At 46.4% G+C, this 26830-nt stretch overlaps 1 protein-coding gene across 2 annotated transcripts; it reads left to right on the plus strand.

Annotated features, from left to right (window-relative positions):
- The first annotated feature begins 690 nt into the window (after positions 1–690).
- LOC149342457 (zinc finger CCCH domain-containing protein 10-like) lies at positions 691–22751 on the plus strand. 2 transcript variants are annotated; one of them, XM_089544814.1, is made up of 5 exons: positions 691–879; positions 1348–1604; positions 2049–2201; positions 16126–16371; positions 19932–22751. In XM_089544814.1, the coding sequence occupies exons 2-5, from the start codon at positions 1443–1445 to the stop codon at positions 20304–20306; spliced, it is 936 nt and encodes a 311-aa protein (XP_089400940.1). In that variant the 5' UTR covers positions 691–879; positions 1348–1442; the 3' UTR covers positions 20307–22751. The 2 variants fall into 2 exon arrangements, with proteins under 2 accessions (XP_089400940.1, XP_089400941.1); XM_089544815.1 differs by lacking the exon at positions 691–879 and adding an exon at positions 890–1153.
- Positions 22752–26830: the final 4079 nt, after the last annotated feature.

Raw genomic sequence — 26830 nt, forward strand, 5'->3', positions numbered from 1 at the left:
GCTCTTTCACAAGTCTGTATTGTTTCCTTTAAAAACTGAGCAAGTAGGCTTTTGCTGCACGCTCAGCAGAGAAGTACTTTGTGGAATACCAACTATGGATGCACAAGCGCTGTGCAAAGAGTCTGCAGCCGTCTCTCTCCGTCTTCAGAGGAGGAGGGATTAAATTTGGAAGTCATCAGTTTGAGCTCAACGAAACAAATCTAGAACAAAGTATTTATAGTACTAGCAGCAAATGAAAACGGATGCAAAAGTGCGAGCAGAATAGAAACCGAAACCCAAACCTTGAGATTTCTGGTGCTATCGAGTATGCTTATGAAAGCTAAATATTAGCAAGTTTAAAATAGACTGCAATGTGACAAAAGAATATAATTATCAACGCATAATTCAAAATGTTCTTAATATAAGTTAGTTTCTTTTCTTCCTGTTTTCGAGCTGCGCACGACGCAGCGTGCGCATCCCGAGCCCGAGCGCAACCTTCTTCGTAGAAGGCCGCATGGAAGGCCGCGCCGGTTGCGTGCGCGATAAGAACTAGTTCTTAGTTACGCCTTTTACTGTCGTACATAGAGAAGAATTGCAGTTTCATTTTGCCGACATATGGTGTTGGAACACAATACCGCAAAGAGTTGTTCACATATGCGTGCCGGATATTTGAATTCTTATTAAAAAACAGCGGCTGTACACCACAAGTCAACAACCTGAGCACTCACGCTTCGTGTTCCGTTTGGGATGTTGGATGGTTGTTGTGCGTGTTAGCGTCGGTTTTATGTTTTAACTTCGGGAATTAGTGATCAAGGCTGTAGCTTCCGAGTAAGAATAGTTTATCAGGCAGGCTTTAGGCGACCCTGACAGTGCTACAGATGCGGCCGGGCACATCATAAGGTAGAAGCCGTTCATGTCCATTTTTTTGTAGTCTAGGGGCCCCCAATGGCGATTCCGAGCAGCGAATTGACAATAAAACTGAGCTGCCCACTTACGCCGCGGATTCTTTACTGCGCTATTCGCGGCGTTACTGTTGGTTACGGGCGCGCGTTTTCTTGGTCAAGACGAGCCGATGGCGTAAGCGTGCTTGCACGCGCTGCTGCTGCTGCTGCTGTCGAACGTTACCTTGGCCGCGCGGCATTGCTCGTGTTGACTGCTCTAGGTCCCTGGTAAAGTAAGTGCGATAGCGGATTTGTTCGCGATTTCGGGGCATTTCCTGAGCGAAAACGTAGCGCCGCGCTTGGCAAAGCCTTGCGTTTGTGTTTTGTGATACAGGCAGCGGCTGCTGGCGTAGCGTTCCACAGCTCGAGCAACTGTTCTACGGCGGAGCCCTGGGCAGTCTTAGGATTGCCGCTGTTCTTTGCACAGGCTACGCTGCCGCTGCGAAGTCGCATGCTTTTGCGGCCCGTTGCTGCTGCTGCTGATTGCATCGCTCGACTTTGCTGCGCACAACCATCGGCTCGATGACCGACAATCAGGATTTGAGCTACGCTGTGAGCGCCGTCAACGCCGTCGGCGCCGTGACTGCTGTGGGCGCCGTGAGACCCAACGAAACCCTGATGGCGGTGGCGGGCACAAACGGCGGGCTGGATGCACCGAACGTGTGCCGAGACTTCCTACGCAAGGTGACCGCTAGAACTGTTGCAAACTTTAGCCCCGTTTCCGTAGCCCTGCTTATCGAACAGTTGATCTGCGCCAACGCTGCATGGAATGGAACAGTGTTTGTCGTGTCGTCTGCATGCGATCTGCTTCGCGTTTCTTATGCGTCTGATATTAAGAGCCAGGATTCCAACTATATGCACTATCTGAATTGGAATTCGGCTTAGAACAACGCATCAGCTGCTATTACATAGTAAGCTGTTGTCGGGCTGTTATGTTATGAGCTGTTGGCAGGAATGTTATGCGAGCTTTTAGCGCCACATTATTGTGCGGTATCAACTGCAGCGCGCTGGTATTGATTGCGACCAAACGACTTGTTTAGCGAGCCATTTAGTAACCGTACCTTCAGTGTTCAACCCCCATATATGTTTGTTGCATTGCAACTGTACTGAAATGTGTTGAGCCTTCAGGTGTGCCACAGAGGCAGCCGTTGCAAGTTCGTGCATCCCGAAGGGCTGGACAATGATGACAACCGTGGCACTATGGAGCCGGTCTTCTGCCACGATTACCAGAACTCCGAGTGTCTGCGACCCAACTGCAAGTTCCTGCACTGCACTCGTCAGGTAAATGTATTCTGTGATGCCAGGGTTTTGAGAGTTAATTTGCGTCATTGAGTGATATTTTTTGTTAATTATGAGATGCTTAGATGGTTCTGCAGGTGTTAGTGTACAAACTGAACTCGTGGTAAAGGAAGAGCTGAGGATTTGCACTGAGCCAGCAGCCTGCTTTGTAGAAACTTTCCACTTTGAATGGTTAGTCGCGAAGGAATGCAGCACTGCAAGCTCTATCTAATAGGAGCGTAATTGGAATATTGAAGCAAAGTTTATTTGCATTGTGCATAGTTGGCTCTAATTTGCCTTTATGGTTATACCTGCTGTCCCCAACATCTGCCAGCATTTCTTTGTCGTTTGTCCCAAAATATTGTCAGTCTAATGGCTTTAACGAAGGAAACAGGACAACTCCATGTATCATCCACTAGTATCCAGGATTGAACTTGGTTTCTCAACCATCTCCAGTAGGCTTCATTGCTTTTAGATCTGTTTTTTTATGCGGAAACTGTGCACTCTTTGAGGCTGTGAAGTGTTTCTTGGACTGTGTTCTGGAATGTCGTTATGAAATTTATAACAGGTGGCCATGCTTGGGGAATAATCTTTTGACTGAAGTCACCTCTTTGGCTCCCAATTATGTTAGCTCAACGAATAGTATAAGCTGCTGTAAACGAACATACTGAAGTCGTCAGAATGGAAATTACATCCCTGGACTGATAGTTGAGGCAATAACCAATGAATTCTCCAAGGCTATTTTCTATATTTGCATTTTGTGGATAAACATGCTATCTGTGGCTTGAAAGATTAGTACCTTATATAAAGTATTCTCCAGAATATAGCCATAAGTCACCGTGGTGGCTCGGTGGTTATGGTGCTTAGCAGCTGATTCGAATGGCATGGGTTCGGTCCTGGCTGCGGTGGCCGCATTTTGATAGAGGTGAAATGCTGAAGGTCCGCGTACAGTGTCAGTGCACATTAAGTAACCCTAGGTAGTCAAATTTACCCTGAGCCCTCCACTACGGCATTCCACATACCTCGAATCACTTTGGGACATTAAACATCATAAACCAAACCAAAATACAGTCGTAATTCGAATTAACTTTAATGTCACTCTAAAGTATGCTTCCAGGCACCGTGCTGTCGTAGTCGCATGCTGTTAAAGTAGCTGCTAATGCTTATAGGGCACTAATTTCTGTGATATGTACTTCAACTGTGGCCAGATTCTGATTGCTGATTGCATATATTTTTTTCTGGCATTTGCTGAAAATTTATTGGATTTGTTGCTGTCACAGAGCTGTGGTATTGTAGTATTGCTCCATTCTCTGAGTAACTGTTGCAGACATTGAGGTTACTAAGTTTCTTGTTTTTGTTGCTGGGAAAGCTGTGTCCGTAATGCTTTTTTAAACCACTACTTTGATGGAGAGTTTCAGGGCTTTAAAGGGCCTGTGAAACGGTTTGCACCGTGGGTAAGAAAAGCGAAATACTGGTAGGCGTCAAATCGTCTTTCATCCTCCTATAGAAATTTTCGATCTAGTTTATGTAGCACTAAAGAGACTGGCAATTAAAGACTGACCTCTTTCCTTTCTCTCTGAACTTATCTTCTGGAGTGAGCAAAACAGATTACATGCCAGAACTGCTTCTCGCCCCTTAATAGGTCAATCTGCTTTGTGGTTTACTTTTTTTGTCTGCTCGCTCTCCTGATGTAACAGGACTATAGAGGGCAGACTGGATGGTTGTGAAGTGCCGCGGTCTCCATGATGCAGTGTACTTCCTTCGCCTGCTTTGTCTATGAATGTCGTGGTTTTAGTCAAGCTAGTGTCAGGCCCTCACATCTGATGTCATGCGTGTGTCACATGACATCATAAGGCCGGAGTCACGCAGGATACCAGCACCAGATGTCGCTGGGGGAATGGGAAGGTTAAAAAAGCATTTATAAATTATCAACTCACTTTTGAGCACTTTTACATGTCATGAGTGCTCAGTGGCCTTTACTGTACATAATGTATGCATTTTATAGCCATCTTAAATAGTCCCCTGACCAGTTTTGGTCATTTCTAACAGGCAAGCCCACTGGGTAGATCGGTCTGTTATCAGGGTTATTATTGTATATGCAAAATATTAGTGGTGTGTGCCCTGAAAGATGGGGAAAATTGAAATGAAAACCCATTCGCACTCTTTCGACAAAGTGAGTCTCTTCGTCCAGACTGCTGGCACCGAAGGCTTTGCTGTGACAGCACAGTCAACTGTATTTTATTGGTCCAACATTCTGACTCGTAGGCGAAGGACGGACAATGTCTTGTTGTCTGCTAGTTGCTCTCTCTCTTTTTCGTCTCTCTGTATCGCTTGGTACAAAAAAAAACAACATACATTTTAGTTCCTTGCTCTTGTCCATTTATGTCCGCGCATGCTCTGGGTACTATTCTATTATTCGTTTCATTCATTTCACCGTATTTTGCCATCCACTTGGGTGCAGTATCTAGGCAGAAAGCTTCTTGCACGTTTCCATGTCTGTAGTGTGCTGTAGTTCCCCTTATAGTGATAGTTGAAAAGTGCTTGATAAAACCGGTCATTCTGCATGACAGGTTCTGCTAAGTGCAATTATAGCCTGTCGTACGCTAGTATTTGGGGCATTAATTCAGTGTAATTTCTTGCTTTCAAGTTTTTTTTTCCATTCCGACTTTATGGGATTGTTACTTGGGTTAAGTAATGTTATCTGTAGCACCTGCTCCGATTTAGTAAAAAATTGGGCCTGTATAGCAGTCAGTGGGCAAAAGTAGCTGTAAGTTAAGCAGATTATTTTTGACGTGCGTTCACTTGCCACTAGGCTGCATTTCTGTTCGCAAACAGCCGGAGGACCTGTGTTCTGACCTTTCCAGGGCGGTTGTGCTTCGGTGGAGGCGAAGCGTAGATGTCCCTGTGCTCTGTCAGTGCGTGTTAAAGAACCCCCTGGTGGTTTAAATGAATCTGGATCCCTCTACTACAGTGTCCGTCGTAGCCCATGTACCACTTTAGTATGTTAAACTCCACAATTTTCAATTTTTATATTTTTTTTTTGTAGCACTGTACTAGTTTTCTTTGTAGCTATGTTAAAATGTATTTAGAGATTAACATTAGCGTACTTTCCGGTGTATAAGACGCGGTTTTTTGTCAAAAATCTTGCTGGTGCGTCCTATACAAGGGTGCGTCTTATATGCGCATTTTTCGGGTTTTTTTTGCGAGTTCAGAAATTACTCAGGTTCATGCTGAAGCTTTTTTCACCGAAAAAATATCACTACCAATGATGCGGTAGTAACACGGTTAATACTTCAGTACGGGGACCGCCGTGCGCAACTTTTTTTAGGTGAACTTTATCATGAAACGGCGGGGATGACGACTTCCAGAATCGCAAACACGCGGTCGTTTCGGAGGCGCAAGCAAAAGTAATGTGAAATTCCAAAAGATGGCGACAGTCGCGCTTCTCGCCATTGTCAAAACTAGCCAAGCCGGCGTTCTTTTTTAGTCATTCTTTGCAACTTCGCAACCGTGTACGTATTACATCTGTGTTGGTGACTTCGGCGTGTGTTTTCCACTACCTACACCTGTCGTGCTCGGTCTTACTACAGTATGCCACCGAAGTTGCGCAAGAGCTACACCGCAAAGTTCAAATTATCTGCGGTCGAGTATGCTACCGAAAACGGAAATCGGGCTGCGGGCCTACGGAGCTACGGAGCTTTTATGCGATCAGATGAGTCCATCCATGGTTCATTTCGCGATGGTCGAGCGTGTTTAATTAACCCTCACTAGACTAAGTGGGTAAATTGGGGTGCGTCTTATACACGGGTGCGTCTTATATACCAACTTTTTCAATGAGAGCCTTCATGTATGTCGGCTGCGTCTTATACACCGGAAAATACGGTAGTTTTTTTTTTTTGAGGTTAAAATTGTGAGACTGTGTTGCACCATTATAAAAGGGGTATTCGCATGGCAGACCCTGGCACGAAAAGACGGGCAGGGTGTTGCCTCCGTGTGGCACTTTCTCCCTCACGCCGCATTCACACGGCCAGTCGGTTGAGCTAAGGGAGACATCACTGTTACCTATCGGGCCACCGGATAAAACGGGACGCCATCGTGGGTACCCCGCAAAACACGGGCAGTGAATTTTCCGGATGAGAAAAAAAAATGCCATTCTGGCCACACTGTGGTGCAGGAACCAAACTGAGGCACCTGCTTGGTCCTAAACTACCTAGTCGTAACTGTTCTATTTGTGCTGTTCTTGGCCAGTCCAAATGGCATAATGGCACCTCAACGATATCCTAGTTGATTGGTTTGGTTTGGTTTTGTTGGGTTTAACGTCCCAAAGCAACTAAGGCTATGAGAGACGCCGTAGTGGAGGGCTCCGGAAATTTCGACCACCTGGGGTTCATTAACGTGCACTGACATCGCACAGTACACGGGCCTCTAGAATTTCTCCTCCAAAGAAATTCCAGCCACCACGGCCGGGATCAAACCCGCGTCTTTCAGGTCAGCAGCCGAGCACCATAACCACTGAGCCACCGTGGCGGCTGATATCCTAGTTGAGGCGTGGGGTTCAGTTCCCAGTGTCGCAAGGTACCCACCGGTTTTCGGTCGATAGAAACTTTCCCCTGGCATGGTGCTCGACTTATCTGGGATAAATTCTTTGAAAATGGATCTTTGACCCCACCTTGTGTTGTGAGGCACTCTTTGGCCAAAACTGCCCTTGCGCCATTAACCCTTTATAAAGCGCGAGCTTCATGCATGTCTCACATATATTCAGATCGTAAAATTGCATTCGGAATTACTCTAAAAATTGAATGATATCTCTTTGAAGCCGCTTCGTACCTTGGTTTTGTAAAATGAGGGGTAAACATTTGTATCAATAGCTGCTTAAAAAGACCTATAATGTAAAATCTGTAGCTCAGTCTTTTTCTTGCATTCAAACTGAAAATTGCTTCAATAAATATTATCACGCACTTGACTTGTGGAAAAGGCTCGAAAGCTCTACAAATTTTGAAAATATCTTTTTCCGCTGGGCTGGGTCGGATTCAGCTGTATGCTTACGTTTGTATAAACACACAGAACACCAAAGAGTTTTATTTGCTAAAGATAAAAATACGCTGGATGGCTTGTCTGATAGTTCGGTAGCATTCATCATGCAAGAAAATGGTACCTAGGTGCATATGTGGCTGTTTGTCGGCACTTGAAACTAGTGGGACCGCTTGTGTCCTGTTGTCCTAAGAGGGGTTAAAAATTAATCATCATCATATCCAAATGGCACAGTGTAGGATTGTCAATTTCTGGCACTATATATGGCGCCAGTGGTTTCCTGTCTAGCCAGAGCATTCCACTGCGTGCTGAATTTCAGCTTAAAATTGTCGTAGAAATAATTTCTAGCTGTAAACATTATTAAATGCTCAAAACACTTTGAAGAGAACCATTTTTACGGCATGAAGGACGTTATAAAAGTGGAGTGTCCGTCTGGTCTGTAGTGCAAGCACACTGCAGTGTACTGTCCTAAGTTAACACTCATATCCTGTGAGCAACTTTTCTCTTGGTGCTCGCACCTTATGTTTATATTTTCTCACAAAACTGTATCATAGCAAGCATATTAACGTGAAACTCAGTTGCAATGCAGGCACCTCCAACGGATGTAAACATGCCAGCGTTGTTGCTGTCTTCATCCAGCATAACAACAAGCATTCTGAAACCAGCCGTCCACAATCCTGCCCAGATTTATACTGTATTTATTTAGTGTAAAAAATATTTTCTGTTGAGTGGAAAGTCTCTGGCAGTCGTCATGACATTTTGGCTTTGAGAAGCGTGTAGTTGGCTTGCAAATACATGGTACATAGGTGGAATGCGTTGCCACATATTTGTAGCTGCTGTTCTGCAGCAGTGGTAAGCTGGAGTGCTAGAAAATTTGAGTGTTTTCAGAGATCGCTCCGCAGAAGCAATTAGCAATGATAAACTCATGATATCTAGAATGCAATTTCAGCCGCGATTTCTTGTGCTTCGCAATTTGAAATGGTAGGTCGTGTTCAAAAGGTATTTTAAAATGTCACGTCATCTGCATAAGCTTCAATAGCACTTCTCAGTCCTGCTCTCAGGGATCGCATGAGGGGAAACTTTTTGCAGTAACCCTCTGCTACAATACCATGGAAAGTTGTCTGCATGTACCGACTGTTGCGCAAATCAGAGAAAATCGAAGAAAAATTCTCTCGGCTTAACCGCGCGTTTGTTCGGGCTCAAATTTCGCACAGAGGTTGCATTTAGTGGTCAGTTTTGTTTTATACTACATTTAGGTGGGGTACTTGCCTGATTCGGGCAGAATTATTTCGAAATCCCCATCGTCTGTGGCGACGGAGAACCAAAATCGAAAGACTTCGCAGCAATGGTACGCGTGGCGCCATCTCGCAGCCATCGGAGAAACGAGCTCTCCACTTAGCACAGCTGGGTTTCTCCGGTGGGTGCGAGATGGCGCTACGGGTACCATTGCTGCGATGTCTTTCAGTTTTGGATCGTCGTCGCCACATACGATGGGGATTTCCAAAAAATTCTGACTGAATCAGGCAAGTACCCCACCTAAATGTAGTATAAAACAAAACTGACCACCAAATGCAACCTCTGTGCGAAATTTGAGCCCAAACAAACGCGCGGTTAAGCCGAGAGAATTTTTTTTCGATTTTCTCTGATTTACGCAACACGCGTTATAGGGCACGTGACAAGAAGCACATCATCTTGGAATTTTAAAATTTCAGTCATCATCTTTACTTTGATAGTGATACTGAAGTAGAAATGAAGTGCGAACTCTCTTTTGATGATGAATGAGATGAACCCAATATCAGCGTCTCGTGACCCACACTGTCGCATTAGGAACCCGCAGAACTTGTTTTTAACAAATTGCTCCAAGTACGGTTTCATCTTGCGAGAACGCAGTGCGCCTGCCTATCTTTAGGTGCCATAGGTGCCTGAGAAGGTGTACAGCTACTTTGTGATGACCTGCACCCCACTGCTGGAGCTGTCAGGCTGCCCCTGCATTTCCTGATGGGGACACACTAGTTCCGTCGAAGATAGATACGAAGGGCGCCGTTGAAATCAAGAGGAAGAAGTGGGCTTGGGCAGGGCATGTAATGCGAAGGCAAGATAACCGCTGGTCCTTAAGGGTGACGGAGTGGATTCCAAGAGAAAGCAAACGTAGCAGGGGATGGCAGAAAGTTAGGTGGGCGGATGAGATTAAGAAGTTTGCGGGGATACAGTGGCGGCAACTAGCAAAGGACAGGGTTAATTGGAGAGACATGGGAGAGGCCTTTGCCCTGCAGTGGGTGTAGTCAGGCTGATGATGATGATGATTAGTCATTTCAGGTGTGAACACATGTTGGAGTTAGCAGGCGAGTTAGCAGGCAAGCTTATTGGCTTTAGCTTGTTAATAGCCACATCCTTCTGACCAAAGAAGCTTTTTACGATGGTTCAAAGATAGTTTGAACTGACCATTTCGTTTTCCTTTAAGTCTGAACTGGAACCATGGCTGCTTTACTGCGTTGATCTGAGAGCTAAACAGAATAAGGTGCGCTGTATTTACAATGGTTCTATTGAGTGGTGCATGATGGGTAGTAGTTAGCTGCTGCTTGAATGTGCAAAACTGAGTCCTGCTGACCAGAAACTGTTGAACTGGATGTGAAATAACTGTACAAGCAATTTGAAAAAAATATCTAAATATTCTGTACAGTCAGGCCCCAATAATATGAACACTTTAGTCCATGAATAAAACTGTCTAGTGTGAGTCATCCATGGTAACAAATTGTGAAAAAAAGCATGTTCAGTAAAGAAAACTTCAAGGTTTTCTTTTATGCATAACGGTTGGCAATGAAATGAAAATTAAACAAAATCTTTGCAGATTCCAGTGCAATTTTGATGGCCATTATCATAAAAATTTTGTGCTGCAGCTTGAAGCGCCTACAACAGTTCATGAGATGCGTGATGGTATCTCGTGGCATGGTAGCCAATCTCCAATTGCAGCTCTTCACAGTTGCTGAATACAGCTCTCAATGCCGCGCAAACTGCACAGAGTTCTTACTGGGAGTCATATGATATGGTAAATTGTAACGCACGTTGCCTGTGCACATTGGCCCTGTAAAGCATGAAGCCACAAAAATGGGGCATCAAATGTTGCATTTGTGCTTTTGTAGTACCGCTTGCTTGTTTCCTATACTCAAAATACAGGAAATGAAACATCTGGTTGGGTGAATAGAGATTTTGCCCTCATCAGCTTTTAAAGCTCTTTTCATCTGTAGATAGAGGCATATGCTGATGGTTATGTTGAACATGGATTTTTCTCTAAAAATTTTTATGGTTGCATTGTCAGTCTATTTCTCATCACATTCCTGCTCCGGGGCTTGGTTTGACAATTTTCGAGGTACCTGTCGTGCTGAGTTGTTTGCTCCTAATGTCATGAATATAAAGTTTTGTGCGCCGCCGCGGTGGCTCAGCGGTTACGGTGCTCGGCTGCTGTCCCGAAAGACGCGGGTTCGATCCCGGCCGCGGCGGCTAGAATTTCTTTGGAGGAGAAATTCCAGAGGCCCGTGTACTGTGCGATGTCAGTGCACGTTAAAGAACCCCAGGTGGTCCAAATTTCCGGAGCCCTCCACTACGGCGTCTCTCATAGCCTTAGTCGCTTTGGGATGTTAAACCCAGAAACCAAACCAAACCATAAAGTTTTGTGCCCCGTTGCACTGGCTCAGTGGTAAAGATTCTTGACTGTCAAGTCCAAGGACGCTGGTTCGAGGTGAGCCGCGCTGGCCGCACTTAAATGAAGGCAAAATGCAAGGGGTCCATGTACTGTGCGCTGTTAGTGCACGTTCAAGATTCTCAAGCGGTTAAAATTAATCTGGAGCCCTTCACTATGGCAGCATTCATAGCTCAAACTTTCATAGCTTTGGGGCATTAAAATTCCATCTACCATGCCGTACGGTACTGTACCATACCATCAGTAGCTTCTTTTACTGTAGTCGAACGCCTCTACATGGAGCGCTGCTACTAGGAAATGACTTGTTTAACGAAGGAGACAACTTGCCCTTGCCAGGTGCCTATTCTAATAATGTGTGGTGAACACCAATACAACCTATTTGCCTGTTTAGCAAAATGTATATATATGTTCCCAATTGTGTAATTGTCGTAACGAACTTACTTGGCAAGGAACGATAAATCCTTCATTAATAATTTCACAGTGGCAACACACGGCTATTCTATTTAAGCGTCACGAGGCGCCACAGCGTCACAAAATGAAAGCAGTCCGCGCTGACAACGTTCCCAGAAACACCTCTCCTCGAAGTGCAAAGTGAAAACCAGATCTTGCAGTCAGGGCCATGCTGACTGACATCATCTAGTGCTGTGGTGGGCAGGCGCAGGAAGGAGCATGCGTGCAACTGATCCGTGTGTAGGAAAGGAAGCTTTGGCTTTGCGAGCATGTTTGCAAGCATGCGTAGTGCCAGTACCTCTTTTTTTCAGTGTTTGCCAGCACATGTCTTTGCGGCTGTCACAATTCACAGCGCTCAATTCAAAGGAGGTTTGTGATGATGCCTAGTTCAGAACTGTTGTCCCTGGCATTTCGAAAGATGCATAGTGGTGAGGAGCATGCGAGAGCTGCTTAGAAGTCCCTTATAAATATACCTGGCAAGGGGGCAGGGAAAATGAGCTGGCTGCAATGCCTGGCAATAAAGACCTGTATGGTCATAAGAGCATTTGACACTTCGCAATTGTTCCTAGCGTTGGTCCCATACCCTCTGAAAAAGTATGCTGCTGAGCTTAACAGTATTATGTCGGCCTTAAAGGTGCACTGAAGAGGAATCTGAACTTGTCTTTTTGTGGCGGGAACTCGATCTACACGTTCCTAGCATTCTTAGAAACTACGACTTATTGCCCTGTGTGGCCAATTTCCCTAATTAAATCGAATTAACGTCCGGCTCCCGCCCTTTTTTTTTTTAATTCTGCCTCGTACGGTGGGCGGAGTCGACCAACGCGTGGAGTGCCTTTCACCCAGTCCCGTGGCGGCTTGCGCTCTGCCATCGGCGGAGTAATACGTAGTAGTCCGTAGTAGCAAATAGTCCGCGCGTATTCTTATTTCTGCGGGCTTATTTTGCGGCTATATTATCTGCGAATGAAACTATTTATTCATGGAAACCTAAAAAACAAAAAGCGAAAGCAAACCTCCACGGAGCTGGCTGAAAGGAACTTCACGCGTTGGTCGACTCCGCCCATCGTACGAGGCAGAATTAAAAAGAAAGGGTGGGAGCCGGACGTTAATTCGATTTAATTAGGGAAATCGGCCATACAGGGCAATAAGTTGCAGTTTCTAAGAATGCTAGGAACGTGTAGATCGAGTTCCCGCAGCAAAAAGACAAGTTCAGAATCCTCTTCAGTGCACCTTTAATTGCGAATTCTGTGAGGTGTGCTGTGATAAAAAATTACCGGCTTCTTTAAAAGAGCTCATTATTTACCATGCCCACCCGGAATAAAGCTTGGTTTCTGTCAAAATGCTAATTCTTTATTGGAAGCTGTTGGGGGACGTGGCTGTTTTGATGAACAGACCTCTGTAATGAAGGTATTATGTGAGAACAAGCTGATGAAGACAGGACTACACGACAGATGGCGATGGAATGATTTAATGGCGGAGGGCCCGGCGCGAGCGTTCCGTGCTGCGTCACTGCCCACTTTGTCATCTTCTAGTCCGTGACACTACCTGGGGCCACCGAGTGATTGTCGCGATTGTGCGAACTAGGAGAATGGCAGTGACGTGCAGTCGGGGCGGGGGATGGGGCTGGGGCGAACGGCAAGGTCAATTCTGGTCAGGTGGGAGGAGGCTCCACCGGGTTGTGCGGACCAAGAATTCAAGGCCGACAACCATGGCAGATGCAGCACGCTGAAGCTCCAGGACCAGGATGGTAATGGAATGATTTAAAGGCGGCAGGTCTAGCACAAGCGCTCCGTGCCGCACCACTGCCCACTTTGTTGTCGTCTAGTCCGTGACTACATTTTCCACTCCTGTGCACCTTTTTATAGAGGCATTTGACAGCATTTTTCTTATGTTACACGTTGAGTAGCATAGTTGGGCATCTTCACTTCACCTGAGGTAGCTTTATTTCTAGTCGTTACTTTTTTGCGTGCCTGGTCATGTGCTACATCAGTTAGTTGGGCAACATCAAATTGAATGTTCATACTTAATTTCCCTCTTTTATCATTCCTATAACAGTGCTATTCATGCTCTTACTGCTGCAGTGCTGCCACTTGTAAGTTAATGCACCTCGCAATGCCACAGCAGAATCCTTGCTGTTGACAGGTACTGTCAACACCACCGCAACCAGCTTGAATGCATGCCATATTGGAAACATCAATGCTCTGCTTCCAAATCACAGAATTAAATTGTGAGCATCCTTGAAAATCTGAGGCATACTTGGCACTAAAGCCTTGCCTGTCTGCTTGCAGAGAGAAACGACAAGCAGGTCTGTCCCTTGTTTAATGTGGCAGGTCTAAATACCGAAGTGTGCACGCCTCCTGCTTAAGGAGACCATGGCCCTCAAACGCAGGCAGCGTGTGCTAAAAGCATGGTTCCCACTGTAATAATGGCAGGCACCTTATCTGGCTACTTCTCAGATCTAGCTGTTCTTTCTGGTTGTTTGGTTGGAACAGCGTTGTGCTCAGGTATCTTGCTTAAGGGGACGGTCTGCTGACTTTTATTGACAAAATTTTTCTTGCGGCAATCGAAAGCTCGTTTATCAGATAAACAAATACCCAGCTGCAGTGCTGAGAGACGCAGCTGAACAATTTAAATTTTTTTTCCTTATGGCTGTTGCAGCTCTCATGGTAGATGGCGCCTGCAAACCCTGCCATCGGGGACACAAACTGTAGCCAGTGCTGTGACCTTATGCGACACTGCCCTTTCATTGACTAAATTTAGCTTCTCCGTCGAAAATTTTTTTGGTGAAATTTTATATTGCAAATGTTTGCTATAACGAGGTATCGCTGTATATATGTTACGAAAAAGATGACGATGGCGACTTGTGAAACCGTCACATTCCCCGCACTTGTACGCTTGCTTTTAGTGTTATGACATGTGGGCTTTCCTTGTGTGTTTCTGCTTCATTTTGGCTACTGCGTTGGGCTTTTTATGTATTAGTTTAGTTATTGTCATTTATCAGTTTATTGTGCGTGATAACAGCGTCATTTCCCATAATCGTCGGACCATACCTTTGAGTGGACTGCTTCAATAAATTTTGAGGGACGCTGAGCACTCAGTCCGCTACAGGATGCAGTAGCATAGAATTTACACCAATGATAATTTAAAACCAACATATTTCCTGCGATCAGCGCAAGTTAAAAAACCCCAAGTGTTCGAAATTTCCGGAGCCCTTCACTACAGCGTCCCTCACAGCCCGAGTCAGTCGCTTTGGGACGTTAAACCCCTATAAACAAAACTAAACCGAATTTCCTGCTGTTTCATGCAATTTGCTGCAGACTTGTGAGATCTCAATTCCAAGCGCCCTTTCGAAGCTCCCGCCATTTCATGTGATTTGCTGTATGCTTGTAAGATGGCGCTTTCGAGCGTCTTTTTCTTTTCTTGTTGTCAGTGAAAGTGGCCACGCGGTCACTTTTCAGCTTGCTCTTTTTGGACCGACTTGCTCACTGATGGAAGGCGATGAAGACGAGGACATCCAAAGTACAGCATGAGAGACTGGCAGTTTAACATGCAGGACGGTGGGCTGTGGCAGTGGTGCAGCGGTCTGATGCACCAGCCAATGAAGCGACCAGTGAAGCTGTTCTGTCCACACAGCCGCCGGTTCAGCTCCCGCTCGCGATCAGTTCTGTTTTCTTTTATTTCACACCCCAACCGAGTGTGGCACTGGGCGCCGCCAAATGCGCAGAATGAGCTCCTTATGCTATCGTATGAAGTCCTTCTCTTTCGCTCGTCTTTCTGCATGGCTTCTTTTTTCCATGGCTGGGCTTAGGTGTCATGAGAAAAGCTGTGATGTGGTAGTGCACTTTCCACCTCAGCTTTTCTTCTTGCTTTTTCTATGTTCACATTTTGTAATGCACACGTGGTGAAAGTAGAACACATGCAGAGTTAGTCTGCTGTGTGCATTAACATTGCTTGTAAACAAAAGGTTGGAGTGTGCTCCCTAGAATGTGTGGGATTGATTCATAGGTACATACTACAAAGCTGTAAAAACACTGATTTTAACAATGGCTAAGCAGCACTGGCTCAAATCGAAGAGGAAATTGCCTCTATTGTCTTTCAGAGGCCATAAGAAAAGGAAAAGAATGTTAGGCTACTGATATATGCAGCTAAAATACTTTTGGTGCAGCATTACTACTTTTCCAGGCAGTTCCTCTGCGTCTAAATTTCCTATTTATGCTAGTTGTCTGTCTGTCCTGAAGTACTCACAGCTTTGTGCCTCTCACAAGAAGCCATTTTAATAGGGACTTCTAATACTAATTCACATTTTTACCTTGTTCCTCAGCTTCTCGCGCAAAGCATGAAACTGCTCTAAATTCCTCTTTTGCCTGCTAGAAAGCCTGCTGCGGAGTGGTGACAGTCATCCATTCTACTGTGAAAGGCATGTTAGCTGCCTTGTAGAAGCGCCGCAGTTTTGGTCGGAATATTGCAACTTGTTTTGACTAGTGCTGTGGCCATCGGTCCCGGCGTGACAGTATTGTGGCAGCTGTAAATCTTATGTGAAACTGGAAATGCTGCATATAGAAACACTTTCAATTCTGAAGGCCACATAAAAGTTTGTTTTGTGCATAGCTCTTCTATTATCTTCAATTACTAGGAAAGAAATACCTAGGTACCAGCTTTGCACATTGTGTGTGCAGTATGCAGAACAGTTCACCTTGCACACGTTTGCTCTGTAATGGCCGACACCACACGGCGTTTTGTTGTGCTGCACAGGAGGAAGAGCTGTTCCGTACAACAGGGCGCCTGCCGCCATCAGCCGGGGGCGTGTCGGAACCCCCCCAGGTTGTGGGCATGATCCCACCTGTTTGCAAGGATTTCCTGAAGGGCGACTGCCGCCGAGCGGGCCGGTGCAAGTTTCGGCACCTGGGTGAGGAGGAGCCGGAGGCCAAGCGCCGGGCCCTGGATGACGAGATGGGATACCGCGTACTGCAGCAGGAGAATGCCATCCTGCGCCGCAAGGTCGGCCGTCCCACTCCCTACTCCCGATTTGTGCAGCATTAAAGGCCTTGCCCCCCGCCGGGCACTCACCCCCACTCTGGCTCTCTTTTATATGGGAGGGGAGGGGAGCGCGAGCGCGAAAGCGGCAGTGCAGATGCGTGGGCCAAAGTGCGGTGCAAAAGCGCGTGGCGAATGCGCGAGCGAAAGCGCGTGGCGGTAGTGGAGTGTTTGAATGCGGGACGAGCAAATGCGGAGCAGTGGGGTAAAGCGCGGGCAGAATGCAGCGTGGAGCGGAAATTGCGGCAAGAGTGCGAAAAGTTTGTGGAACTGCGACTTGTCACACGGTTCAAGAGCTGCAGTGTGTGCATTCATGAGCTGTCGCACATTACGTCGAAGCAAATGCTAGCATAAATGCTTAGTTTGGTGGTTGCAAATTGGGTTACGAGGACGTTTCAATTTTGGGAAAGGCACATACTGTTGCCGTTAGCGAGTAGCGAGAAAGTAGTAGTGCTACATGCTCACCGACTCATTTGGCACTTAGAGGGCACGATAGCGTTGCTTAATTCTGAAGTGTTGCGAATGAACAGCTTGAGTGGGTGAAAGTGAGTGCAAGGCTGGGACAGGTCCAGTGATGAAAGATTGTTGTAGGAAATTTATGGCATAAGATATTCTGTTTGCAAGCTTATCTTGGTGAGGTGAAAACCTGAAACACCACCTGGTGCTGTATTTTTTTTTGTATTTTTTATGCAATCTGGCTGTGGTAGGCATGCTTGCAAATATTGTCATGGTCTGTGTCATATACTTCTCTACCATTTGGTGGATTCCTTCAGCTTACTGTACATGTTGGCACTACTTGGCATAATATTTTTCCTTTCAGTCGCAAGGAGCCCGGTGAAAAGGATGTAATAGGGCAAATGTATGCCAGCCGCGTTTAGGTGGTGGCAGTTGCAAATCATAACTTCATGCAATGATGTCATGGGAAGTAGGGAAAGCCTGCTGAAGACGCATCTTGTTTTAAATTTTCTCAAAAAAAAGCATGCTTTAAAGTAAATGCTGCAGTACCAAGGTATGTTTTCGTAACTTGCCTGAAGTAAGCTAGTATATGCTGTATTGTACTGAATATATTTCGAAGACTTGTTCTGAGAGCACGGTAAGGAGCAGTACATGGCTGAAAGTGTTGATTGTCGTGATGAAACAAAGTAAGAAAGTCTTTGGTGTGCCTTGGCTTTTACCACTGCACTGTGGTATAGAATGCAATGCAGTGACATGGCAGCCACTGTGATCATGTTGCTGGTTGTAAGTGCACCTGCACAACACTTGTTCTTTCCTTGAAAGATTTTATTCAGAATACAAAGCCATGGGAATATCCATCTGTTTCTACTCTGTCACATGGGCAGTTTCAGTGCCCATTGTGTCAACGGACATCACTCAACTGAGATAGGCCAGTGCCACACGGCGATTTTCAATGACCTTTGAACTCTATGGACGTCGACTCGGTGGAGGTTCTCGAATGGCCATTGGAATCTCAAGGGCCAGAACAGTCTCGCACTCGCCATATGTTGCAAAATCGACATAAAAACTCAAAATAATTACACTTTTGGTTTGATGACAAAGTTTGACCACATTAGCCAGCTTGTAAGCCCATTTTTATTCAGTGAACAAATTGGCAAATTGGTTATGGCATTCAGCTTCGTTTCTCCCATTTGTGCCTCTTGGTGCACTTTGTGACAACCAAGGCTAATAAGTGCCCCACTAATGCTCTTACGATAGTAGCCATGAACGTGACAGAGACGGCCACTGATATGTGGCAGCTTCGGTGGCGAAAAGTAAATGCTTATGATAGGATGAGCACATCGCTGTCCATTGTCACCCTACCAATGCTGTCTCTAGATTGTGACAAACTGTGAAGTATTTAAATAACTGCTTCCGAACAAAGTTTCGATTAAAAATAACACCCCAACATTCGCTCCTTTCATACTGCTTCTCTTCATCACCATCATCAGCCTGAGTACGCCCTCTGCAGGGCAAAGGCCTCTCCCATGTCTTTCCAATTAATCCTGGGGCTTGGCCAGATAGTTCGAAAACTATACAGGCAATGCGAGCGCTGTCACGAGTTTTAAGCGATATGGGCCTTGACTTGCATTTGTAATGTTAGCAAGTGTGCCTTGACTTTTGTCATCTGCCTCCTGCCATCATCATCGTCCCCCATCGTGACCCTCCTTTTTTCTCCTCTTCCCATTCCCCAGTGTAGAGTAGCAGGCCAGATGCTCACTTTTCAGGCCAACCTATCTGCCTTTCCCGTCAATAAACCCTCTCTCTCTCTCTGTCCTTTGCCAGCGGCGGCCACCATGTCCCAGCAACCTTCTTTAGTCAATATTGCTACCCCTGGCACCATCTTTCAGGTCGCATGCTCACTACTCCCTCAATGGTCATTGAAATTTGCCGTGTGGCAGTAGTGCATGGATGGCCCTCAAAAATTTCGATGGCCACTGCCTCATTGCACAATGCGATTGCCCATGTGACTAAGGTATTACTCCATACCACTTATTTCAGCTATCAGGTAGGGAAGCTGCTTGCTTTTTCCAGCAGCATAATTATGTTCAGTGAAGTTAAAATGATCTATTAATAAAGTATGATGGACAGCAGCATTATAACGGAAGGCTGTTTGTGCCTTGTCTTTTCAACTGCTTTGTGGGACACATGACTAAACCACAAAAGTGTCGCACACAGGGTCCATCTGCAGCCTTGTGGCATGGCAGGCTTCTATAATTATGTTCAGTGAAGTTAAAATGATCTATTAATAAAGTATGATGGACAGCAACATTATAACGGAAGGCTGTTTGTGCCTTGTCTTTTCAACTGCTTTGTGGGACACATGACTAAACCACAAAAGTGTCGCACACAGGGTCCATCTGCAGCCTTGTGGCATGGCAGGCTTCTGCTTGTAAGGTCACCAAGCAAAAGGTGCAATATTCGTGAAGGTTTGTGCTTGTGCAGCAGTTTCTGTTTAAGTAGCAGTTCATGCATGTGCTCATCCAGCAGCCCAACTTTTTCTCCATTGGTATTCAAAGAGACGCCTAGGACGAACTGAAGTTGGCCTGTATTGATAAGAGTGCTGCTGCCTAATGACAGAGAAGCTGCTTTCGCTCAGAACGAAGGTGTCATGAGCTAGAAAAGGTCAAAGCATGAAACAGATGTGTCACCACTGGCCATTTTCTCAAGCAAGCTGCAGCAATGTGAATGCATTTTTTTTTTTTTGCAGAACTCTGAAGCCAGGCCACACTACCATTCACTTCTAGGCAGTTATCATGGAGTCCATTTTTGGCCTGGATGCCTTGAGTTTGAATTGAGTGGCAGGATACAGAATTTTGCAGTCTTGAATTCAATTTTCTCAGCAATAAATGCTTATTTGGCTACCAAAAAATGGCAGACTAGCCAGAAACAGCCACACAGTAAGAACAAGAAGTTGAATAATGTAGTGCTCGGTGTCCCTTGAAGATATTTGAGCAGGCCTGTCAGTTGACACATACTAAGTGGCGTGGGGTTCTTGTTCATGGCATGCTTTGAACGCCACCTTTCAGGTGGATGACCTGAAGAAGCAGGTGGCTGACCTGATGGCCACCAATGAGTTTCTGCTGGACCAGAATGCTGCGCTGCGGCTGAGCAAGCAGGCGCCCGCAGGCACCCCCCAGCCCCTGGGAGTTATTCCCACCGCAGCCGCCTTGGGACCCGTGGCCCCCCTAGGTGGCACCGCTGACCTGACCTCCACTCCACAGAGCATGGCACCCATGATGCCCGTGGTGCCAGTCTCCATCTCATCCAGCCTGCCGGCCTCCCTCTCACAGAGCCTGGCACAAACCATAATCACCATGAGCAGCCCGTCGGCACCGCTGGTCTCCTACCCTGTCATGACACAAAGCCTACGCCCTGTCATTGCCCATCGCATGACTCACTAGGCTCGTCCACGTGATGGCCATTCTGCTGCTGATCTTTGTGCGCTGGTCTGGATCACAGTTGAGGAGTGTGCCACTGAGTGGCGGGCTTGCAGACAGGCCTGAATGTGGCTGTGCCTGCACGTATAACTCTGGAATGGTGGTGCCAGCTTTGAGGCAACACACCTCTTTGTTGGGCTCTGCTGTTGAAATGGACTCATTACCTCTGAATACCACTTTCATTTGATGCCTCCTGCCTTTGGTGGTAATGGTACAGTGCATGATCCAGACAAGTTATATGGAGGTCAGCAGGCCGTTCGGATCTTTTTCTTGTACTTTTGAACCCGTGCCGTTCCTTGCCAGTTTCTGTGGTGACGACTCATATGGTCCAAGACCCACCAGCTTTCCCGATGCTTTTGTTGTGTCTGACGCTGAGTTGAACCAGAAGGCTGTATCATAAATGAGATAAGAACTGCCACATGTGGCTTGGAAAAAGAAAAAAACCACTTGTGTTCTTGCTCCACCTGAGATTTCTTCTCTGTGCATTTCTTGGGCACTCGTCCTTGTGAAGGTTTGGTTAGTGTTGGCACCTTTTTCTTCATCTTCTTATTCTTTCATTCAGCTGTATGCAGTCTTGGATTTCCACGTGGCAGTTTGTGTTTTTGACCATGGAATTTGTTGGTGGGGTGGTGTTGCAAGACAGCCACAAGATTATCAAAGCATGCTGCCACTGCTGTGTTCTGTGTACTTCTTACTTTGTGTGTTTTTATACTTCTGTCATCACTTTTTACATTTGGTACTTTGCAGACTGGAATGTTACACCTGACTTACAAGCATTTGAATATCACTGCACGGTGGGACTGCATCACATTACTCGATTTTCTTGATATCTGGCAAACATTTCTTTGGATACCAAAAGAGAGATATGGAGCCTTGCTGTCTTAAAGGGACACTGAGGAGAAATTGAAGTTGGCTTGTATCGGTAGAATACCAGCTCCTGATTACAAAAACGCTACTCATACTGACAACAAAGCTCTTGTAACGTAGAAAAGAGCAAGAACCAAAATACAGGTATCACCGCCACAGGCCAAACTCGCAAGTACAAGCGTGCTGACATCTTAGGACAAAGCAGTGTTGCTAGAACCAATGGTTCTAGCAACTCTAGGACCCGAGAAGCAACAAATCACTGAGGCGCAGCCAATGCATGCTCAAATCTCCTTGACGTCGCCAGATGGCGCCACGTGCCCGGCAGCTACGCGCGCGCCTGCAGCATCGGGACCAATCAGCGCCTGCTCATAAAGGTGTCTATTTGCGAGAACTTCGTTGACCACTTCGAGAACGAGATCCATCGTAACGCTGGCAAAACGCCTGTGCAAACGTAAGCGAAGCGACTGTAGCGATGGCCGCAATAGCCGATAGAGGCCTTCAACGTTCGGCCGGCGGTAGCTTTCGTTTCGGCTGCTGCTAGGCCGCACTGCTGGCCGCCAGAAATCACGGAGTCTGCGTTACGTCATGTTCACGTCATGTGTCACGTCACTTAGTCCTGTGTCGTCATAGGAGAATCCCAAGTTTGAATCAGAGCGGCGGGAAAAACTTTTTCAACTTCGAATCCAAATTTCTTAGAAATAAATGCATCTTTCGCTGCCAGCCAAGTGGCAACAAAGCCATGACATGCCGAACTATCGGATTTTGCTATAAAAGAAATATTAATAGTGCTCTCCTCACTGTCCCTTTAAGTGTCTCGCCATATTTTCCAGGCCTGCCTTTCAGTGCTATTTCTTTCCTGTTCTTGCCTCAAATTGTTTTCAGGGAACACCCATAATCATGTACAGTGGTGAGACAGCTTTGGATTTGAAAGACCTGATTTCTTCTTCTTGTATGATGAAGTCCTGTGAAGTGGTGCTTATGAAAGCCAAGCTTGTCTCACTGGGTTGTGCTAACGGCTGCCATGCAGGAGGTCAGTCGTTTCTGCTATAATAGTGGTTGCTTGCATGCTTGGAGTCTCACTTTTCTCCCTTCATAATTTCCATTTCCCAAGCTACTGTGCTGCAGCTGGCATGGATATGCAGCCAACGTTCCCGAAATACTTTTGGGATTTGCCGATGGTTTTTCTTTACCGTCTGATGAAATGCAGGTGCCAAACATTGCTAGATCAAACATAATACGGGCAACAATGGCTGGGTCCTAGGCAACTCATTGCTAGAATACTAGATTACTCATTCTGTGGCCAGCACCTGAGTTCGCAACCACACCCACGGAGCTTGTGTGTTGGAGCACAGGCATCTGCTCCTTCAGTGTTGGCTACTCTTGTGCTGAAGGATTTGTAGCAATTGCATTGCTGTGGCAGATTGTCTTTTCCTGACAGAAGAAAGAAGGGCACCCAACACATGAGCAGTAATCAGAAATGCACAGCACCATTTTTATTTCCATCACATGCTACAGAAAATAAAACAGTCAGTTTGCAATGTCCATGATTTACTAAACTGCGCTTATGGCATGGCAGGGATGCCTATTATCGCAATACCAGGAATTCTGGTTTTCCTGGTATGATCGGCTGATCTTTGCATGCATCTACACAGCTGGCGGGGCGGAAGCATGTTCGCCAAATGACTTCTGTATATCCTGCCTCGGAGAGCATGCGTGGTCGCCCAGAAAAAGTTTTCTTTCCCAGAGACCATGTATTTAATTCTGTTCCACGGTCCTTAAAATTGGCAGACAGTACCAGAGCTCAGCAGATGACAGCATTCACCAGCAAAGTTCCTACGACCATTTCTACCATGGGCTGCATGCCATGCCTGTAAGTTGAAGCTGCAGAAAACCATGCATTCTTGATACCATGGCAAAGGAATTTCGCTTCACTGACAACAGTATTTCAACAAGTTCCTTGGAAACTGTGAACACACATGGCAATGTCCCACATCTGCCTTGTTTCCCTCTGCTGCCAGGTGTCCCGCTGCACTTAATACTGCTTATAAGGCATGCACCTGGCCACCACAGTGGCTCGATAAGCTCTAAATTCACTTGCACGTTACCTTCATGCATTCTTCATGCAGTGAACTTCGTCAGCCTATTTGTCGGACTATGCGCTCCATCATTCCATAGGTTACATCAATAGTCGCCATTGCATCCTTAGTACCCATTTCATGGCCGCATTTTATCTTCGTTTTTTTTTTCTTTTACCTCTTCCACGCTGCTCTCCTTCTGTCTTTATCTCCCAAAATTCCCCTTCCTACGCAGAGTAGCATGACAGCGATTTTTAAACGCCGGCTAAATTCTCTGCATTTCATTAAAGAGTCTTTCTCTCTCACAGTGGCTCAGTTGTTATGGCGCTCGGCTGCTGACCTGAAAGACACGGTTCCGGTCCCGGCCACTGCGGACGAGTCTCGATGGAGGCGAAATTCTAGAGGCCCGTGTACTGTGCGACGTTGGTGCATGTTAAAGAACCCCAGGTGGTCGAAATTTCTGGAGCCCTTCACTGCAGCGTCCCTCATAGCCTGAGGCGCTTTGGGGTGTTAAACCAAACCAACCATCTCTGTGTGACAAGTGTGCACGGCAGAGATTGGCAGCATTGTAAGTAAATCAGAATTTTGGGCAGAGGTGCTGGCAGTGATCAAAAAATTCAGGGGGGCATTTTGCTGACCTAAAGTGCGGTGAGGGGAAAGTCTTAAGCGCGGTGTTGCTGCTTGTGCCACTGATGTGTGGTTAAGATGTTAAGCTTCGACTCTGAGAGTGGAACGCGACAGCGTCTTGCAACGCTGCCAGGGAGTCCACAGAACGCCATCGCCCGTTCGGCTGTAGGCCTTGCTCGTCGGTAAAATGGTTTTGAGGAAAGGAAATCCATCTCTCGCATATCTCTGTGGACACCTGAATTTCGCCGTAACGGGAAAGGAGGAAGATGGGAGTGAACGAAAACATCATATTCACTAGACGCGCCTTTGTTAAGCCTGAGAACATCATCATCATCATTCCAAACCATCGAGCTGGCATGGCGGAGTGGTAGCGTGCTAGTCTCGCACTCCGGAGGCCCTGGTTCGATTCCCCGACTCGACCAATTTCCTACTCGGTTTTATTTATTTATCTGGTCTGACTAGAAAGGTTAATTAGGCTGCTTGGTCAATTGAGCAATTAACTAACCTCAGTCCCCCTTACTTGGAGCATCACTATACCATCCCTTTAATTGGTTGCATGGTTACTAGCCAAAGTACAATTGGCCCGTTTGAAATTCACGCACTGTGACGTCACGACAATTTCGACCAATTGAAAAGCGTGACATTTCTGTCTACAACTCCTGCTTACCACGATGAGGTATTAAAGGCTTCCGCCTTAAAACATGTGGTAAAAACAAAGCAAAAGGACTAACCACAACTGTACCGGCTGCTTCAGCAAAGTGTGAACCAGAATTTTTAAAATATGCTATGAGGTATTGGGGTACTGAGCTGGTGAACTTATGCAGCATTGTAATGCCAGTGTTGGCGGACATCATCCACCAGCTGAATCATGTTAACCAGTAAGCTGGTGAACTGATTTTTAATGGCTGTGGTAACGTCCCAAAGCGATCGACTTGGGCTCTGAGGGACGCCGTAGAGAAGGGCTCCAGAAATTTCGACCATCTGGGGTTCTTTAACGTGCACTGACATCGCACCGTACCCGAGCCTGTTGCACTTAGCCTCCATCGAAATTCGACCGCCGCGGCCAGGATCGAACCCACGTCTTTCGTGCCAGCAGCCGAGCACTAACCACTGAGCCACCGCGACGGGGTGCGCGCACCTAAGGGGATTCCGTGGCGCACGTTACACGTGATCGCTCCTGCCTGGGTTGGAGAGTCGCTCGGTGGTGACTCTAGGCCGGAGCAGCACCGCAGCGCGGGTGGGACAGACGAGGTCACTTGGTAGTGCGCCGCTGAGCGGCGCACGCTTTTCGAAACATGGCCGCCGAAATACAGTTACTGCGGCATCGTCGGTCGGCCGGTTATTGTAAAAGATGTAAATAGTGGGAACGAAGCCCCCTACATGGCACTGGATGCCCCCTTAATGTGAGGAGGCAACATTACAACACGAAGGATAGCCTTGGAGCGCAATCCTGCGAGCGCTGGAGATGATCCGACCCCAACAAACACAAAACCTCCACAAAATCTCCCAAAAATGACCCATCGGGACATCTGGAATCTCCCCAGGAAGTGCTTATTTTTCCCGAACACATCTAAAAAACCCCCAGAACTAGCAATGTCCAAAAAGTTGTCAGTCCCATGGAAAACCCCAAAAGGTTAATGCTCGATTTCTCGGTTCTGGTTCAATAAAATTATTCCTCCTTTTTTCATACAGCCTGGAGGCATCCAAGCGCACATATGTGTCAAAATTCAGGCGCATACTTATGTTACAGGTGGTGTAATACACCTTTCCACTCGTGTGAAAGCGTGCTGGCTCAGCCGTTCTGCACTTATCCGTTTACGTGAAATGTCTTAGCATTTTACACACAAAGGAAATATGAACACCCGATTTGGCCCATATAAGAGCAAATAGCAGCGCCATACAGAAGTCATATCAGTTTACTAGCTGTGCTCTTAGCACGAATTGCATCCTGTCGTCCGTACCCGCTACCGCACCATACACCACCACAATCAAAATGCAGTCATGTTTCAGTCAAAGAAAAGCAATACAGACCGAATTGAAAGTCCGTGCCGAACAAAACTTACGCGTAACGGCGCAAATCTGAATGAATACAAACAGCAGACGCAAACGTGTGCACCATTTAATACACAGTGTACATAGCACTATGGCGCCATGCATATAATGATGGCCACTTTTTCCTCCAGCTCCGAGAAATCTGCGAAATGAAGCAAGTAAAACAGAATACAGGCTGAAAGTTGATGCACCTTAAACGAGCAATCTAAGGGCTACAAAAGCAGATATGCACACGCAAAAGCAAACGTATGTAAAGAGCAACTTGGGTGACAAAAGAAAAGTCGAGATGGGCGTACGCTGCAGACACGCAGTTTCAGGTCACAGATTTACTTCAAGTGTGAGAGGGGTCACGCTTAGAGACTCGGAGCAAGCTTCAGCGCCGTATTATCAAAACAGAAAAAAATATTAGTTCTACTAGGCGAAAATAAAAATAGTGCGAAAAGGGCCTGCAGTATGCTTAAATAAATAAATAAGTAAAATCAACCAACATACCTTGACGACGTTGCCTTCGGAAACGCAGGGCTGAAACAGAAGTCAACAGCTTTAACCATGAATTAAACGCAGCCTTCTGTCCTGCGCCTTCTCACAGCACAGTAAACGCTCAAACATACGCGTTACACCCCGTAACGATCCTGGGAGCTTTATTTTCTTGTGACGAAGTGTGGGGATATGACTGCTTGGAGCCAGGCGGGAAGGTGAACGTGTTGAGGTACGTGCGGTGGCGCGCTGCATCCATGGTGCGGCAGACCGCGCATGCGGCACAGTCCAGCGTGGGAGTCGAGATCAAGGCACAATTAATCCGGCGGGGGAGAGTTAATACAACCACGCGAACACTGCACAAACTATACCGCTGCAACACGATGGCTG

This window comes from Amblyomma mixtum, chromosome 5 (genome assembly GCF_055824585.1).
Source record: "Amblyomma mixtum isolate Tamu chromosome 5, ASM5582458v1, whole genome shotgun sequence".
In the NCBI taxonomy this organism is placed as follows: Eukaryota; Metazoa; Arthropoda; class Arachnida; order Ixodida; family Ixodidae; genus Amblyomma; species Amblyomma mixtum.